This window comes from Corticium candelabrum, chromosome 3 (assembly GCF_963422355.1).
Source record: "Corticium candelabrum chromosome 3, ooCorCand1.1, whole genome shotgun sequence".
Classification (NCBI taxonomy): Eukaryota; Metazoa; Porifera; class Homoscleromorpha; order Homosclerophorida; family Plakinidae; genus Corticium; species Corticium candelabrum.
This window is the reverse complement of record NC_085087.1, coordinates 3,992,498-4,012,520: the sequence shown is the minus strand read 5'-3', so window position 1 is coordinate 4,012,520 and position 20,023 is coordinate 3,992,498. Positions and strand designations below refer to the sequence as shown.

Here is a 20,023-nt window from a genome sequence, read left to right as displayed (position 1 = left end):
TAATTAGACTATGACTGTCAAGTTTGACTAGTTTCTACACAGGTCTCTAAGTTTACATTTAGCTCTGCTAGCCATTGGCCAGTAAGAGAAACACTTTCGACAAGATGAAAATTTAGTGGCCAATTATAGACATTGCCAAGTGTCATAATGATGACATGAAAATTAGTCTCCACCACTGACACAAATGTGGGCACACACACAGACACAGAGCCTGAGACGTACACAGAGACACACTCAAATGATCCACAGATCTCTACATCGTATTCAGTCAGAATTTAAAAGTAGCAAATTTTAAAATGGTCGACAAGGCCAGCTATGACATAAAATAACAACTAAAGTTTTCTTGGACATGTAGTGTGTGACCCTCTTCGTTGACCACTTGAAGTCCACAATTCGGTCACTGATTCTGGGTGGAAGGATTTAATGCTGATAAGGTCTTCGACAGTCTTTGTAGACAGAGAGCTACGTCTGTTTGATGTAATCCTATTTTGCGTTCACATTCAGCACTTGTGATAGCCAGAACCAGCATAATAGTATTGACAAAGTCCTACAAAAGTCCTACGTCGGACATTCTGCTTTGCAGGACAACCGAAATAGTCTGCGGACTCCAAGACAGAGGCAGTGCTGACGTTGGAGAATCGGATGTATTCAGCTTGCACACTGTCATCTTATCCCATTTGGTCAGGCCAACCTCGTGCAATGTGTGAAGCGTACACGTACAGCATATGGATACACGACGCACAAACCCTGTAATAATTTGATTACTGTGAGAGGAGCTTCTATTTCTCTTTTTTACACTTGGCTGAGCTCTGTAACTGGGTTTACTACCTACTAGCCACTGGTGACTAACTGTTTGTGATTGGTCGCCATCTGAAAAATTTAGTGGCCATGGCGACTAATTTGGTCGCTACTTAGAGGCCTGCTACATCTACGCATTCAGAATTATTACAGTACACACACACACACCACTCCTTTGCTGCTTCCATTCAATTAGGGTAGGCTATGTTGTACGAGTGGGGGCTCGATGATGGCAGAAACATTGCTTACACTATTAACATTGACCAGTCAACGACAGACCCTGCAGTTTCTGTCTCTGGTGGTATATAAGGCCGGAATTTATTTATACCAGTGAAGCACAACTATCAAAAGCTGCAATGTAAAGCACCATCTGATACAAAATTTGATGGCACCGGCTCTCTATTAAGAGATATTCTCTTACATACAGATACACAGACAGACTTATACTGAAACACTTTGGTCGTTGGGGCTGGGAAGCTCACAAGTATCTCCATCAACCGTCTGAGAAATCGGTAGAAGAATCTGGCAAGAAAAAAGGAGACCAGTTCAAGAATTATTGTAGGCGATGCTTATCAGTTCCTCTGCAATCATGTATTGCTAAAGTTTTGTCAAAGAAGATTAGCCGTGAAGTGAAGAACATTGACTGTATGAGAGATACTTATTCACTACAACTTTATTTCCATTATTGTGACTTGTGTAACTTGACAAATGGGTCGAGAACTCACTATTTAGCTGTGATGCCTTTTACTGATATTCATTGTATGGTAGTATTGATGTTCAAAATAAAAGAAGGAAAGACAGACAGACACAGACAGACAGAGAGACAGAAAGACAGATCTCGACATCTCCCTTGCTCACCCATGGAGCAGTGACATCTTCCCCACGTACATCTGCTGGTGTTGATGGTGCAGCTGCAGACAGGAGAGCAGACAGGAAGAGAGCAAAATATAACAAACAACAACTACCAGGAGGGTCAATTGTCAGTGCAATTCCATTGGTAATGGAACACTTTGGAGCATGGGGTTTTGATGCATGGAAATTCTTTAAAAAGATAGCAAAGAAGTCATCAGATGAAGCCGGAAGACCAAATGAAGCGGAGTTTATCGACTTCTGGAGCAAACGCTTTTCGGTCCAACTCTAAAAGTGCAATGCGAACGTCATCTCTAAGAAGTCATCTTCATTGACTGGAGTCAACAGAAGTGACTTTTATGCCACTCAGTACTTTAGCCACTAGCTGACACTGAGCTAAGGCTTTGCACGTAGTTTAGCTGCTTTTAGAGTTTGTAGAGTTTTTATAGTTATTAGTTCCTTCAAGTTTTGTTTTGAATTTAGTTTAGTTCACGAACATTGATAGTAGTTGGACAGCATACATAGTTATTTGCATTGTGGAAATGTATGATAGATAAAATGTTCAAATAAATGTGTTTGACAGACAGACAGACAGACACAAACAGACAGACAGACAGACAGACTGACAGACAGACAGACCACTCTCCTTTATAGATATAGATTTCATCTCAAATGTCGACGTACGTTTGCAAGGTGGCTGTAAAAAGGCAAGGTGATCCCGAAATGTATGTACTTTGCCACAGATTATGAAGGTGACATCATTTTTTCTGAATCTCTGCAATACAAAGCAGCCATTTCGTGGCTGGTGGTATCATTTCGAGGTTCGTCATCATCAGTCTCTGCACAGCCTCATATGAATGCAGCCATACAGTAACATCGATGCAATCCTACTTGTCACCATGCAACGGTAGCACAAGACACCAACACGTCCATCAGCGCCATGTATACTCTCTAACCTATTGGAAGAATGAGATCGAGATGGAAATTGTAAAATCAGACTCACATGCTGGGGATTAGAGGGGGTCGGATGACTATGATTCATAAGGAAGTCGGATCAGCAACTTAGCTGTGAAGGTCCGTTTTCAATCCAAAGTCAAGTGCTCGATCTTGGACTCCTTCACATCTAATGTGATGCTTGCTCATCGTCAAATTCATTCTTGCAGACTAGCTAGAACTAGAATTGATCTCTTTTGCTAAGTTTAGTTTTTGACTCTATCAAAGTTGCTGATCTATAATTTCCGAAAACTACATGTATATTAGGGCCGGATCCAGAGGGGGCTTAAGGGGGTTGGAACCCCCTCTTTCCCAATAGGCGTGGTTCAATAATTTCATATAATTTCAATAGAAAAGAGAAAATTAGTAATGCTATGAATAACTGCTAACGGTGAACCCCCTCTTTCAAAAATTCCTAGATCTGGCCCTGTATATATATAAAATTAAAAAAATCACGTGATGGGTTTGTGATCAGATTTCACTTAGAGAAATTATGTGCTCTGGAACCGTCAATTGTACTAAATCATCATTCACACCTATTGTGCACGCAACACATCAATGTGCACATGTGTGTAAGCAAATGTTGCAATTTTACAGACTTCAGACGTACAGCTCGCAGCCTGGAATAAACTCCGTATAAACAAACTTAATGCTTCTCTTCAAGCATTAAGCCGTAGGAAGAGTTAGTGAAAAATTGTTTACAAGGTCGGTAGAGCCGGTGAAGGAAGGGCAGTCGTCCCTCCAATATCGGGACTAGGGGGCATCACCCTCTAATCCTGGACGATGATCAAAGAAAATATTTTAAGTTTTAGTTGCCTGCAAGTATAGAAATTCTATAGAATGGTGTTGCAGTTAACTCGCTTGATACACATTGTCGTGATCATGTGTGCATGCTGCTTCATTCACAGATTACAATGACAAAAGCCCCTGGTTTAGTGCAGCTTGCAGAGCATGAATATTAATTGATTACAGTACTGTACCCAACCGATGGCGCGTAGACAACGTACCTTGCAAGTTAATTGTCTCTCCTCCTGCACTGACGAATCCGACGATGTAAATTTTTTTCAACGCATTAATTAAGACCTACGTCGAAGAGGTGCAGTACAGTGTGTACTGTACCACACTGAATTGATTTCTATTTTTCAGAAACCAAGAATTTGTCCTAGACATCGATGTGTTTTCACACATACAGTGACACACACACACACACATGCGCGCGCGCACGCACGCACACACGCGCGCGCGCGCACACACACACACACACACACACACACACAAACACACAAACAAGCAAGCAAACAAACAACCACACATACACAAACACACACGCATGTATAAGATATGGTAATTGCTTATATATATATAAATATATATATATATATATATATATATATATATATATATATATATATATATATATATATATATATTGAACAACTTCAGCAATGTCACTGTTTAAGTGTTAGTTGCAAGTTGAAATTGACTCAGCACAACACACTTAGAATACGCTCCAATGCATGCAACAACTAATCCTCCTGCAGTGGTCGTTGAGCCACCAAAAGGCAAACGTACAGCACACCATCTTCCGCCCACCGACGCTTCTCTTCCCAAAACGAGACGGTTTTCTCCAATGTCTCCTTTGATACATCCTACCCAAAACGACATACAGGGCTGGACATGCTCACAGTTGTACATGCATGTTCACTGAGCCGATCTAGAATGTGGCAGCTTTTGTATGTGTCGTATAGCTATGGCACGTGTGTGTGTGTGTGTGTGTGTGTGTGTGTGTGTGTGTGTGTGTGTGTGTGTGTGTGTGTGTGTGTGTGTGTGTGTGTGTTTCGTATATCTCCAAAACGGCGAGTTACACCCCACCAAAGTTTGCCCCAGCACGCCGAATCGATCGCGCTTAACCAGTAAAGGTGTCGCCGGAGATATCTTGGGGCGACGCGATTTCTTGCCGATCGAGCCCGCCTCCACTCGTGCGCGAGTTTCTCTAGAACGACGCATCGAAGATCCACCAGATTTTGTTAAACTGGCCATTTCTGGCCTCGGACGGTACACACTGAGCGTGTCATTTTATTATCCACGACGTCGATACAGCAAGGTATTTTCGACTATATCCGGGTTTTTAAAATAGACCCCTACCTTCGTTGCCCACGTTCACGTATCGAAAAGTTGCCACATTCGCTACAGCTGTTTCCTACAACGGCAGCAACATCTTCTAACTGACGACGTCCAAAAGGATTGTCAGCTTCAGCTACAAAATAAAGCGCGAGTGGTCACATATACGGGGAACCGATTATCCGGGTGAGTAAATAACTACACGTAACTTTCGGGTTTCTGCTGTCCGGATAGTTGCTAATTTCTCGCGAAGGGGACACTTGGTTACATTTTCATTTGTCTTCAACTGGATATTAACTAGCAATAGTCGAATCAGCCCAGCCTGGGCGGAGAACGGCTTGGGCGACTCAGGTAGCATTTTAAATAATATTGTGACTGTAGTGTTTATAGTAGAGTATACGGGGATGGAGGGTATACGGGGTAGAGGTAGCGGGGTTCGTGGAGTAACAATATATTCTAAATAAGCACGAAGCAAGTGTATATTGGCAGGCTACAACAACTGGCGACATGATGGAGATACCACTGGTGAGCAGATTTGTCTGTTCGGGGGAAGACTACGTTGAGTTAGGCCTCCGTTGGAAAAATGGAACCGCAGTCTTGAATATTACGTTGATGAAAAAGGCTTTACGAATGATGCCAGGAAGAGGGCATTAATGTTACATGGCGCAGGACCGCAGGTACAAGAAGTGTTCGAGACACTGCCTGATACGGGTACTACTTACGTCAATGCCATCAGAGCGCTTGATGGTTAGTTCATGCCTCTTGTGAATAAATTTTATAAACTGTATCGTCTTCGTCAAATCAGCTAGAAAGTAGGTGAGACGATTGATCAGTTTGTAGGCCGACTACAGAAACAAGCTAGTCACTGTCAGTTTTCAGACAGCGAGCAGAACATCATTGACCAAATGGTGGAGAAGCGTCAGAACCACAGAGTCCGATTCAAGCTTTTGGAAGAAGGAATAGCCTGACCTTGACAAAGCGTTGTCATTGGCGAGAACGCTTGAGTCAGTGGGAGTGTACAGTCAAGGGAGATAGCAGAACACATGCCGAAATCAGAACCAGTAACAGGAAAGGCATACAGAGTGAGGGAGAAAGAACGTCCAAAAACACTTTGACACAAGCAAATTGAGGAGCAGACGATTGCAACCTGTAACAGGTGTAGCTGGAAAGGCCACGGGGCTAATGACCCCAATTGTCCAGCAAATAATGCTGTGTGCCGGAAGTGTGAGTTGAAGGGACATTATGTAAGGCAATGCAAGACTCAGCATAGCGGCAAAGCAAAGGAAAAGGCCCATTTGTGTCCGAGGATCACACTGGAGAGCATAACACAACGGAGGACAACGAGGATGAGTACGTGTTTACGGTAGACCAAAAGAATTGCACGACTACAATGGAAATTGAACGCCTTCCTACAGATGTCATGATTGATAGTGGTGCAAGTTGTAACATCCTGTCAGTGACCCAATGGGAGAATCTGAAAAAACGAGGGGAATCCATTACAAAACCCACAGAGTACTGTTTGCTTATGGAGCAACATAGTGACTGGAGATTGTATACGATTTCATAACAGAAGTGAATACGGGACAAAAACAAATAGAGGCAGCCTTCGTCGTTCTGAAGGGTCACAGTTCCATTTTGTTAGGTGGCGGAACTTCGGAGGCGCTACAACTGTTAGGATCGGGACACAGAAAGGAAGAACACCAGAATACCTATGACGATTTGCGAAGGAAGTACGCTACATGTTTCACTGGGTTAGGGAAACTGAAAGATTTCAAAATTGGAACTGCATCTTGACGAGTCAATGCAACCAGTTGCACAGCCAGCCACACGGATTCCTTTTGGACTTCGAGCAAAGGTGGAAAAAGACTTACAATCGTTATTAGACATTGACGTTATTGAAGAAGCTCAAGGACCAACGTCATCAGCCCTGTTGTAGTGGCTCCCAAGACAAACGGTGAGGTCAGACTATGTGTTGACATGCGACGAGCCAATGAAGCAGTCTACAGAGAACGGTATCCAATATCAACAGTGGACGAAGAGGTTCAGGAGCTCAGCCATAGCAAGTTTTTCTCCAAGTTACATCTAAAATAGGGTTATCATCAGATTGAGCAAGATGAAGTTTTACGAGGAATAACCACATTTGCAACGGACAGGGGTTTGTTCAAGTACAAAAGGTTTATGTTTGGAATCTCAGCGGCTTCGGAAATGTATCAAAGCATTATCCAGCAGACGTTGCAAGGGTGTGAGGGTGCTGTAAATATTTCAGATGACATACTGGTGCACGAGACAACAAAACAAGAACATAGTAAGCGCTTAGAGGCAGTAATGAAGAGAATGAGAGAGAGAGGGGATTGACGCTCAATCCTGACAAATTCATGGGAAATACGATCTTTCGGAATGGCATCACGCCGATGCCAGACAAAGTAGCGGCAATTAATGCAACCAGACCTCCAGAGAATGCCAGTGAAGTGCCGTCATTTCTGAGACTGGTAAATTTTTGTTCGAAATTTTTACCAGACCTAGCTGCTGTAACAGTGTCCCTTCGACAATGCACTAGAGCAAGCGGGCTTTTAAGTGGGGCCGTGAACAGACTAAATCCTTCCAAGATCCAAGAATTGAAACATATGATGAGGCAAAGACCAAGTCTGGCAATATTTGATAGAGCAGCTGACGCCACAATTATTGCTGATGCCAGTCCAGTAGGACTAAGAGAAGTATTAATTCAAGAGCAGGAGGAAACACCACGCATCATTGGGTATGCTAGTCGACCTTATCTAGTGTGGAGAAGCGGAAGTCTCACACCGAAAAGGTAGCACTTGCCTTGGTATGGGCGTGTGAACGATTTGCACTGTGTCTTTACGGGAGAAAATTTCGGTTAGTACCGGAAAATAAGCCTTTACAAATCATTTATGGACCAAAGAGTTTCAGCTCGAATTGAACGATGGGTACTTCGCTTGCAGCCATACAATTTCCGAGTGATGTACAAGCCAGAAAAATACAATTTGCGGACCCATTGTTTGGTCGTCCTCGCTACTGCTGAACGTGAAACTCAATTTGATGAGTACATCAAGTTTGTGGTATGCCAAGTAGCCATTACCCGTCGTGAAATAGAGCAAATCTCAAGAAATGACTCAGAACTACAGCGTGTTCGGGACGCCGTTCTTCGAGGAGACCAGTCGGCGGTACCAACAGACTATAAGCATGTGTGGGATGAGCTGACGACAGTCGGTCATGTCGTCCGACGGGGTTGTCGAATTGTAGCACCACAGGATTTCGAAAGAGAACGTTGGATTAGGCTCACTAGGGCCATCAAGAAATATCCAAGTGCAAAGAGCGATTAAGAAGCAAGGTATGGTGGACGGGGATTGATAGAGTGATGGAGGAAGTTTAAAGGACATATGTCACGGCTGCCAACTCACTCAGTTACCGAGCAGACCTCTTCCCACGAGAAGAAAGGAATTTCCCACAGGAACATGGGCGAGTGTAGCAGCAGATCTGCTGAGACCTATGCCCACGGGAGAGTACATTTTTGTTGCCGCTGATTGTTACAGCAGATTCTACGAGATCGACATCTTGCGGAAAGTCAAAGCGTTGAACATAATTCGGAGTTTCTAGAGGATTTTTGCTTGTTACGGTTCACCTGATTACAATACTACGGACAACGGACCCCAGTTTATTGACCAATGTTTTAACAAATTTTTGAGAGCCTATATATAGCGTAACACACCGAACAACAACACCCTTTGTGGCCGCGAGCAAACGGAGAGGCGGAGCGGCAAAATGGGAATCTCCTCAAGGCCATGAAGATCGCCCATGCGGAGGGGAAAGACTGGAGACGTGAATTACAGACTTTTCTCTTTGCTTACAGGACAACGTCTCATTGTCCGTCCAGTGGAGGCATTCCTCGATCGGAAATTCGTTGCAAGTTTCCTGTTCCGTCTGTGAAAGAAAGTTTAGATGGAGAAATTCGGGACATGGACAAGAGAAAAAACACTAAGCGCCGCGAATAAATGCAGCAATTGCGTTGCCGGAGACGACATCAAAGTGGGAGGCAGAGTCATAGTGGAACAAAGAAAAGGACTAAACTTTCAACGAATTACGAAGAAGACCCTTATGAAATCATTGACAGAACAGGACCTAAGGTTATTGTGCGGAGAGGGGACAGGACTATAAGAAGACATGCTGCAGACACCAGACTGTACCAAGGGTTGGAGATAGGTGAAGAGATGCGGTCAAGGGAGGACATCGAAGACAAAGGATTCAATGGGTGTAGCGGATGGACAGACACCGCAATCTGTGCATAGTCCAGTGGAGAAGGAGAAGAAAGAGCAGGGGAATGAATCAGAGACTTCGGTACGACCACAACGGCCAGTGCGTGAGAGAGTTAAGAACACCGGTACATTTGAAGGACTACAGATCTATGTATGTCAGACTAAAGTAGTTGGTGTGTGTTTCAACTTTATTTGGTGTTGTGTTCGTTTAATTGGGACGAGGGAAGAGGATGTAGAGTTTAGAGTAGAGTGATAAGGGAATGGGGATATACGGGGTAGAGGTAGCTAGTTGGCGGGTTCGTGGAGTAACAATATATAATAACCACGAAGCAAGTGTATATTGGCAAGCTACATCAGTGACCATAGGCTGCTGATTGGGGGTCTTGGCCCGATGGTCCCCGTTGCCCCAGTGGTTTATACGCCTAGGATGACATATGCCAAAAGTCTGGCCACGCGAGACTATTAGGTCGCTCAGAGCCCTTCATCTAGGGTTCTATCTACTACTGCAACCTCATTGATCCCTCCAATATAGGTTATGGTTATAGAAGCAGTTCAGTCAGCTTTGTCTTCAGTGCGAATTAAAGCGACCAAAGCTTTGGTAACGGAATGTTTGAATTGGGTCTAAAAGCAATATGTGCATGAAGGGTCTCGTTGCTCTTTCGGCTTTTCCGGGTATTGGTCACAAGACTAAGTGGTGGTGTCTTTCCTATCTCAAATTAGCTAATGAGCATGAGATGAATTTCAAGCTTAGACAAACCTTTATGATTTCGTCCCAATTCTTCTTTACTTTGTCTAGTGTATCAGCACAGTCTTGTATATAGAAGTCACGTCGGTTTTCGAATTCTAGCAGTTGAAGACCAGACGAGGATAAAAACTGTAATTAAATATGTACATCATTTGTTAATTGATTAAAATACACGGACGTACACTCTGCTATACCTGGATGCATTCTGAGTATGTGATGGGATTGTAGCCCATTCTGGTGATGTAGTCTTTGAACTTCTGAGTCACTGTGCCATCGGATTCAGACCGCATTAAACCCTGCTTGACCAGTTTGCCGCCAGGTTTCAACCAATCCTAAAAATATTGAACTAATTTATTCTTCTAGTCATCAGCAGTGTATCATTACTTAATTAACAACAAATAAACTGTACATATACCCACACACATACTAACAGGTGCTCATGTGTTTCTTTCAATTTCTAAGAAAACATTTCAGTCGGACTGTAGCATATGTGGTACAGTAGCACAACAATTAGCAAAGAAACTCATTCACAGTAGAAGCTCACATAAGCTTTTCTAAACATTGGAAGACAGTCTTCAGCATTCACGTGCACAAGAGATCCCCAAAACAAAATTGCGTCAAAACTTTGAGGCTCGAAGTCTAGCTTCCTCATGTCTCTCTCCATAAACGTAACCTGAGAACAACTGTTTTATTAATTTGTGAAACGTAAATCAGTAAATGCAACACAGTTGTTGTATACACGTACCTTGTCAGTTAGACTTTTCATCTCACTTCTGTGCCTTGCTAGTGTCACCAACGAGCCAGAATATTCAACACCAGTAACAGTAGCACCGACGTTCTGCACGACAACAACATTATTTATTTACCTCCGTAACGTCGTTACTTGGGCGGCTCCTACAGTTTAAGTTTATGTCACCTCAGCAAGACAGAAAGCCATTCCTCCTGATCCTGATCCGACATCCAACACAGAATCACCCTCTTTCACCGCAAGCCTTTCAACAAGATCCTATCACATAAATATTAGAATGATTCCAATCAATTCAAATCTTGTATTCTAATTGATATACAAGAAGTAGCATGCTGTTAACCAGAGCAACAGAACCAGCAACTATATGTGTGCACAATCAACGTCATGCAAAAAACTAGGGTATTCCACGTCTATATTTGTGTGCGACAAACCTACAACTTCTAGCCATTAACTAAGTGACAAAACAGTAATATTAATTACAAATAGGAAAAAGACGTCAAACTGTGACAACAGAGTAACAGAAGTATATGTGACAGCAAATACATAAATTTAAGTCAACGATAGTTCGCTGCTGTACAAACCCGGTACATTCGCGGTACGTCCTAATTCACTTTCTTCCACTCTGTGTTGTGTAGACTCCATACAGAACGCATGCAGCTGACACAAAACAGTATTAAAACAAGTTTTGTTCATGCAACTCATCTGGTTATAACCCAATTAATTATCAAGTTTAACTAGTCTGTGCAACCTACGAATTCAGAAGAGTGTGCTACTCAAGAAAGACCATCCTATTATAATTGTGACAAGATGATGTTGTTTTCCTTACAGAAACAGTACACACAAACACACACACACACACACACACACACAACACACACACACACACACACACACACACACACACACACACACACACACACACACACATACATACACACACAACCGTTCCACTTTTAATTTGCTTCCAACATCCTTGTCTCCAGATATAGAATAGGCCTATAGTCGAGTTGGACAAGTAAAGATAATATCCATATGACGGATACTGTTTGTGGTTTCCCCAGATCACATATCATAAAGAATTAGACATGGAAACTAAACTCAAAAGTACTAGCTGCCACACAATGAGCTCCAAACAAAAGATAAATTTCGATCAAAGACAGTTGGAGCAGAAGACGGAGAAGAAAATTGATTTTAAGTGCAACAACGTAAGATCATGCAGATTCGCAGGAGCAGGGTAGGCCAGGTGGGCCATGTCTTACCCAACTTTTGAAGATGAACTCTGCTAACGGACTTTTACATTACGAGAACTTTCAAAAACCAAAAGAATTGGTTCAAGTGTTTAATTATTTTAGCTATTTTTTACGTTTGCTATGGGCGAGGCTTGGTTACACTACAAGTAGCCAACCAAACACTTGCATGGCGTGCTCCACTGGCTCTGATTCCAAATAAAATTCAATCGACTCTTTAAGAGATCTTTCAGGGTAAGATCTATACATTGAGCTATGATCTAAATAAGAATTGATGAGTTGTCTATGGTACGAATATGTTTATATCCCTAGAATTTAGCTCCAGCGATCATTCATTTCCCAGTCTTTTCTATGTTTGGAGTTATGCCATGGCTCATCATCCCATGGTATGAAAGTTGGGAAAACCACTCTCATTTAACAGTGTAGCGTCCTACCAGACCCCCTCGCGCCGCCGTGCCCGGTTCAACGGCAGCGCGAGAGGGTCTGGTACGAGGCTACCAAGGTCTGGCCGATGGACTAGGGCGGAGCCCGAGTCACTGCGCACGCCCAAATTGCCATTTGTTTTCGTGCAGATAAGCAGGAGGGTCTTGGATCCGGACTCCAACCTCCGAACCTTGTCACGTCGGCCTCCTGAAATGGGGAGCTAACGGAGAAAGTAGGGGACTGGGGAAGGGAGGGGGAAACAAATCTGAGCTTGTGTCGCAACTGCGCGAAAGCTAAGACTGAATTGACGCGCCAACGTCAGCTAACTTAAGCGCATTGCCCTAATTCTTGTACCACCCAAGACCCAACGCGCACCGGGTCACGGGGTGAGGTCAACCTTGTCTAACTACGTTAGACACCATTTACACCCAGACAACTTTCATCAACTAGCAGGATAAAGCAACACATTTGCAGAAAGAGGTCGACGTGCACGAGCGTAATACCCCAACTTCTAATGCAGTGTTTACGGCGTGCAGCCTAGAGTAAACTCCGCGAACGGCATGAATTAATATTAATTGGTATGACCCGACTGATGGCACGTATGTATACAACATACTCAATCCGAGGTGACCTAAAGTTTAGTATGCACCTTGCAAGTTGTCTCTCCTCCTGGACTGAGGAATCCGACGGCGTAAAATTTTTCAACACATTGAACTCACTCGCGAGCGTACTTACCGTAACTGGCAGCTTTGACTAGCCGAGACATGGCCGGACAAGTTTTAATCCAGAAATTCTAGATCAATACTCGGCCTTGTAACATTTACTCTAGCGTAGCCAGACTACCTCCGCCTAAATCCTTCCTGAAAATCTCCGCCTACATCCTTTCGAACCATCTCAGTCTACATCCTTCGTCTCTCATACCTTGCTAGATTAGAGATCATGCCATCACATGTTTCCTGCAACTGGCACGCTTTAGCGTGTGCTCAGCATGGTTGCGCAAGGCTGCCAGTACAGACAGAACTCGAGCACTGCGAGAGTACACTCACTCGGCGGCTGACAGGGGATTACCTGGCATATTCTCTCGCCTCCTGCGCTGAGGAATCCAACACCATAAAATTTCTCAACGCACCGAACCCACTCTGGAGCGTACGTGGCAGCTTCGACGAGTCGAGACATCATGAAGAAGAGATGTAGTCTTGCGTAGTCAGACCATCTCCGCCTACATTCTTTCCAGAGGATGTAGGCGGAGATGGTTTGGCTGAGGTGGTGACTAATCATGCTTGGTCTCAACAGAAGGTCAAATATCCACATCCCAAACAAGAGTTCACTATCTACTAATGTCTCAGTAGTGTGTTCTCGAGGGTTTCACTTGAGTTAAAGTTGACAATGCGAGGACACCTTTTTTTGCAAACCTGATGGCTGTTGAGGTAGATAGAAGCCATGTTATGTTTGCGTAAGACTTTGGCATCCAACACGCCCCACCCAGCCTTCCCAAAATTCCATTATCTACCACGAAGTGACTCTCTATCAATAGACAATAACATCACATACACGCAGCTAATTGGAAACCACGACAATGATAACTGAAAAACAGAGAGATTCACAGTGGTCTGTCTGGCGACTCTGTGCGACCTTTTTTTCGCTAGCTAAGTCGAAAATTCAGAGGACTGAAATGCACTGTAGAACCAACAGTCACAAAGCAGTCAGTACGTAGATCGAGTACGTAATCAACAGGCTCGACATGTACACGATCGAGTGGAATATATAGATATGCTTGCAAGTGAATGACACTAGCTAGACCTCAATCCTGCTATTTCAACTACCGGACCTCTGGCCTTTCAGTAGACCGACGTCCGGCTGCCTGACCGCCAGCGACTGCCATAGATAATAGCACGAAGCCCGATAATCACGGTTCCGCGAAACCCTCCCGAGCCATCCTAAGTAAGTTACCTTGCAAGTTTTCTCTCATCCTGTAAAGAAAACCCGGCGCCGTAAAATGTTTCAACGCATTGAACCCACTCGGGGGTGTAATTGTCGTCATTTGACGAGTTTCCAAAATTTTAGGTCGTCCAATTCTTAGTGTAAGGCGTCATGTTGATATCAATCTTGGTATTTAGTGTTATAACGCCATTTTGGAGCTCGCGCGAGAAGAGGACAGGGTACTAATTTAGCGTAAGAATACAGCGCAGCGGTGCGTGCCCATTTCGTCCATTCCATTTTCAATTCCCGGCAACAATTGAATATTGAATTAGAAATTGAAAATAGCCTAGAAGTTGCTTGTAATTTCAATATTCAATTTTATTGAAAACTAAAAATTGATTGATGGACGGACTATAATTATTTACGGATTAAAATGAATATTGAAAACACATTTAATTTTTAACCAATTTCCTTTTTCAATGCAATGGAATATTGAAATTACAAGCACGTTAGTTCAATTTTCAATGTTAAATTCAATATTCAATTGCATTGAAAAAGGAAATTGGTTAAAAATTAAATGTGTTTTCAATATTCATTTTAATCCGCAAATAATTATAGTCCGTCGATCAATCAATTTTTAATTTTCAATAGAATTGAATATTGAAATTGCAAGCAACTTGTAGGCAATTTCAATTTCTAATTCAATATTCAATTGTTGCCGGAAATTGAAAATGGAATGGACGAAATGGTCACGCACCAAACAGCCTTGTGCGAATTACGCAGCAGGGAGTCTGGTGGAACGCGTGCCCTAGTCATAACTCAACGCAGTAGGGAGTTGTTTTTCATTCCAACGCGTGCTGCTTATTGGAAGGGGCGGAGTGAATCTTCGACGACTTCCGCCCTATGACGATCTCTTGCAATCTCCGCTCTAACGAGAAGGGAATCTCCCACTTCCCCAAAAATAATCAATCTCAGGTGCGATCAGCCATTGCTGATGAGCACAGTACATATGCATGGTATATGAATTTATCTATTACCACTGTCGCGCGCGAGAATCCAAGAGCTTTTCGGCGTACACGGAAGACGACGTAGTTCGACTCGCAGTGAATGATTAAATTAATGTTACAGACTATATATGAGTGCAATCGTGTATATACGCGCACAAGCTCTCCAACACCACGTAACTGACAGTTTAATAATTATAACAGTAAGCACCGATTCTCTCTGTCCCTTCCGTCTGTTGTGCTTATGTCCTTCGTACAGACTATCTCCGTCTGATTCTTCTTCTCCCCTCTCCTCTTTCTCTCTTCTCTCCTCTCCTCTCTCGCTCTCGTTCACACTCTCGCTCGCACTCACGCTCACCGGCAACTGCAACTCTATTTGACTACTTCTAAAAATATCTTAGCTCCTCCCCGAATCCCTATGTGTGTAGAGACGTGACAACTACATATAGCAACAATCTAGCTAAATCTAAAACTCAACAAAATTTAGTAACTATGCTAAAGTCGTTCAAAATCAACTAGGCTTAATTAATTAATTAACTACCAGGCATTTTATGCAGTACACACAGCAACTAGAAACAAAGATGCGCGGTTTGCTGTTCTACACACGCGCGCCTACGTGCAATTCAAGCAATTTGCTCAATCGATCAACTCGGGAGAATCTTGAGCTTGTGTCCTTGCGGATGGCTCTCTTCTCACTGCAGATCTAGACCTGCGTAAGCCGGACGACTGGCCAAGTATCTCGGGTAGCTCAGACTCGGTTGACTCTGCGCCGTCACCGTCGCTGTGAACGAGGCTACCACCCACTAGATCACTTACTTGCTTGCCCAGCTCTGTCAATTCGTCCAAGCTACGGAGAGTTACGCAGAGTGGACCGTCATCCCATGTTGTATTGCAGAGAGGGCAACGTCGGCCACTTGTGACTTGCCACCGCTCTACGCACCGCTGACACCCAAGCCACTGCCGACAGCAGGTGGTGATGTTTGCCGGAGGTCTTGTAAAGAGGTGGCATATTTGGCACTGAAGAACCTTCGCTGTCGTTTCTGCCAGTCTTCTCGACCGCTGAGAACGTCGTCTTGGTCTTGTTTGTGGTGCGGAGGGTATTCTCCGCTGACCGCTAATTAGCAGCGGTTAGGCGTTTCCTGTCTTTAGCAGCTCGCTAACCCTAGGAGCTCGAACTGTTCGGTTCCACGCTACAGGAGAGAGCAGATATACGATGCAGAAGAGCACTATATACGCAATAGGCGACCACTTGCAAGTGAGACGTGAATGTGGCTTCGTAGACCGAGTACCAGGAACTCTCACGTTTTCACTCCTGTGGAGGTCAGCCGCCAGAGAGTTTGCCTAGGAATTGCTGGTCGTCGTCAGGAACGAATTATGAACTCCTGCGAAGACTGAGTGTGAGGCCTATGCTTCACATACCTAGAGAGGCGTGTCGATCGCCGATGTCTACTGTATCTAAGCGGTTGGTGCAGACACCGTTGTGCATTCGAACGATTCTGTGAACATGGCTGGACGTGGCGACCTAATAACAGTTTTCAGTGGTGACCGAGAACTGGCACTGAAGGTGGCAGATGTGACTTGTGACCGATTGTCACAAGTGTTCAAGGTATTTAGACTCTAGCTGTCTAAACTGCATTCACGGTGTTGCTAGAGCTGCAAGTACCAAACTAGACTAGTTTTACTATAGGCCGTGCGTGTTTGACAATAGTATATCGATAGTATATCGATCGATGTAGGAGTTTTATTTCTTGCCTGCGCTGTAGGTGGATGCCGTCTACCTGGAGACAGATGTCGGCTCGGCAATATTTCCCGGGTCTGACGGTCTCTTTGACGAGTTGACTGCTGGACAAATGTACAAGCTGCATGGCGATCCTATTGGCAGTCTATCCGCTGCTGCGCCCGCGTCTGAAATTCGCAATCCAGTACTAGGATTTGCCAGCGAACGGACGACGTCTAGATCATCTGTAGCTATTGCATCAACGCCTGCTCGTGCAACTTCATGGACGTATACATCAACGCCTGCTCCTGGAACATCATGGACACCTGCAGTACCGTATTCGGCTGAGTCGTCGCGCTCTTTGTGGTCCGCGTTTAGGTCGGTTGCACCGAGCAGCCGAAAGCAGAGGATCGCGACCAGCAGATACATTAAGAAAAATGTGGACCTTTGCCTCCTAGAAGTAGTGAACAACAAGCTCCAACTGGCAGAGGCGAGGTCTTCGACATTTATCCGCATCGCGGAGTCAGAAATTTGTCTGTCGGCCATGACGGACTTGGTGCAAATGCGATTTGAGGAGCTCATTCCACCAGACGACAGAATCATTCTGGTGGACAGCCGAGCTGTACCATTCCAGGATGACGAGGGAACAAGAGGTATAAACATACTCACTGACATAGATTGCACTCACGATCGAGTCTGTATGTATATATATTGTATATCGTACGTAGATATACGTACACGCACATGCACTATCACATGCAGACACACACGGGCATACGTATACGGTACCAAGTATTTGTAACTATACTCCATGTTATCTATTAGATGCTGAATTTTGGAAATCTCCTGCACGAAAAGTAGCAGCAGTCCTGCATTCCGACCTGGAGACCATGCGAAGATATATGGAGTCGGCGCGAGCCAACACACCCATTCTCGGCAGCAGAAAGAGGCCTGCGTCAACACCGCCCGTAGAAGTTGAAAGACCAAGAAAGACAACGTCTATGGGCATCTCCAACTTAACAGCCACAAGTAACGCCGGCTGGTTGAAACTGGAAGGCGAAATAGACGATGTACAGACGCAGCTAAGTGGCGTAGAGACCAGTCTGGATCGACTGCACAATCGTTTGGAGAACGTAGAGGACAAAATGGATCGTTTGATCGATGCACAAGAGCGACCAAGACGACGTTCTCAGCGGTCGAGAAGACTGTCAGAAACGACAGCGAAGGTTCTTCAGTGCCAAATATGCCACCTCTTTACAAGACCTCCGGCAAACATCACCACCTGCTGTCGGCAGTGGCTTGGGTGTCAGCGGTGCGTAGAGCGGTGGCAAGTCACAAGTGGCCGACGTTGCCCTCTCTGCAATACAACATGGGATGACGGTCCACTCTGCGTAACTCTCCGTAGCTTGGACGAATTGACAGAGCTGGGCAAGCAAGTAAGTGATCTAGTGGCAGTGGCGTAGCCAGGATTTTTTTCTTACCGAGGCAAATTGATATTAATATTAATTTTTTTATTAATATAAAAGTTACTGGGACTGATAATTCATGCATAGGCCTGAGTATAGGGACGCACTCCCACCAGTGAGCTAGATGGCAGTGACTGGGGAGCACTTGCATGGGGGAGACTATGACACGTGATCCTACAAACTCAAACTACAACGGGGCCTCGCCCAACGTAAAACACAGTCTAGTATCCTATGCTTACCCCAAGGCCAACTGAATAGACAGCTGCTTTCTCTTCTTCTTTGGCGGCTCTGCCATAATAAAGCACAGACACGTGATAGAAGTGTGACCTGAAAGTGACCACGTGACAAATGCCACGCCCATTTTTCCTACCGAGGCAACTGCCTCACTGCCTCATGCCTAGCTACGCTACTGAGTGGGTGGTAGCCTCGCTCACAGCGACGGTGACGGCGCAGAGTCAACCGAGTCTGAGCTACCCGAGGTACTTGGCCAGTCGTCCGGCTTACGCAGGTCTAGATCTGCAGTGAGAAGAGAGCCATCCGCAAGGACACAAGCTCAAGATTCTCCCGAGTTGATCGATTGAGCGAATTGCTTGAATTGCACGTAGGCGCGCGTGTGTAGAACAGCAAACCGCGCATCTTTGTTTCTAGTTGCTGTGTGTACTGCATAAAATGCCTGGTAGTTAATTAATTAATTAAGCCTAGTTGAGTTTGAACGACTCTAGCATAGTTACTGAATTTTGTTGAGTTTTAGATTTAGCTAGATTGTTGCTATATATGGTAATAGATAAATTCATATACCATGCATATGTACTGTGCTCATCAGCAATGGCTGATCGCACCTGAGATTGATTATTTTTGGGGAAGTGGGAGATTCCCTTCTCGTTAGAGCGGAGATTGCAAGAGATCGTCATAGGGCGGAAGTCGTCGAAGATTCACTCCGCCCCTTCCAATCAGCAGCACGCGTTGGAATGAAAAACAACTCCTACTGCGTTGAGTTATGACTAGGGCTCGCGTTCCACCAGACTCCCTGCTGCGTAATTTGCACAAGGCTGTTTCATTTTTCGTTCTTGCTGCGTTCAATTTTGTTTTTTTCTGCGTTCAATTTTCGTTCTTGCTGCGTTCAATTCTTGTGACATTCAACTCAACCAAATATAATCAAAGACAGAAACTTAAAAATAGAACAACGAAGAATGAAAAATGAAAAATGAAAATCAAAAATGAAACATAAAATTTGCTTGCCGAGTTAAATTTTTTCAGCAAAATATTTCAAAACCTTTGACAAAAAATTGAAAAATTAAAAATAAAAAATGAAAATTGAAATTTGAAAATTGAAAATTGAAATTTGAAAATTAAAATGGCCGGAAGGGTCACGGACACCGGAAGGGTCACGGACACCGGAAGGGTCACGGAGCGAAGGTCCGTTTTCAATGTAAGGTCATGCTTGCTCATCGTCAAGTTCATTCTTGCAGACTAGCTAAATCTACAATTAATCTCTTGCGCTAAGTTTAGTTTTTGTCTCTATCAAAATTGTTGATCTATAATTACCAAAAACTATACGTATATACATTTAAAATTGAGAAATCACGTGATGAGTTTGTGATCAAATTTCACTTAGAGAAATCAAGTGCTCTGAAACCATCAATTGTACTAAATCATCATTCACACTTATTGTGCAAGCAACACATCCATGTGCACATGTGTAGGCAAGTATTGCAATTTTA

The 20,023-nt window shown here is 44.0% G+C and overlaps 1 protein-coding gene across 1 annotated transcript; it reads right to left on the bottom strand.

Annotated features, from left to right (window-relative positions):
- Positions 1-4,100: 4,100 nt before the first annotated feature.
- On the bottom strand, positions 4,101-13,408 carry LOC134177470 (uncharacterized). The gene is made up of 7 exons (XM_062644250.1): positions 13,264-13,408; positions 10,694-10,783; positions 10,523-10,615; positions 10,322-10,450; positions 9,972-10,109; positions 9,790-9,906; positions 4,101-4,289 (listed from the first exon to the last, which is right to left on the bottom strand). The coding sequence occupies exons 1-7, from the start codon at positions 13,372-13,374 to the stop codon at positions 4,167-4,169; spliced, it is 801 nt and encodes a 266-aa protein (XP_062500234.1). The 5' UTR covers positions 13,375-13,408; the 3' UTR covers positions 4,101-4,166.
- Between the last annotated feature and the right edge of the window lie 6,615 nt (positions 13,409-20,023).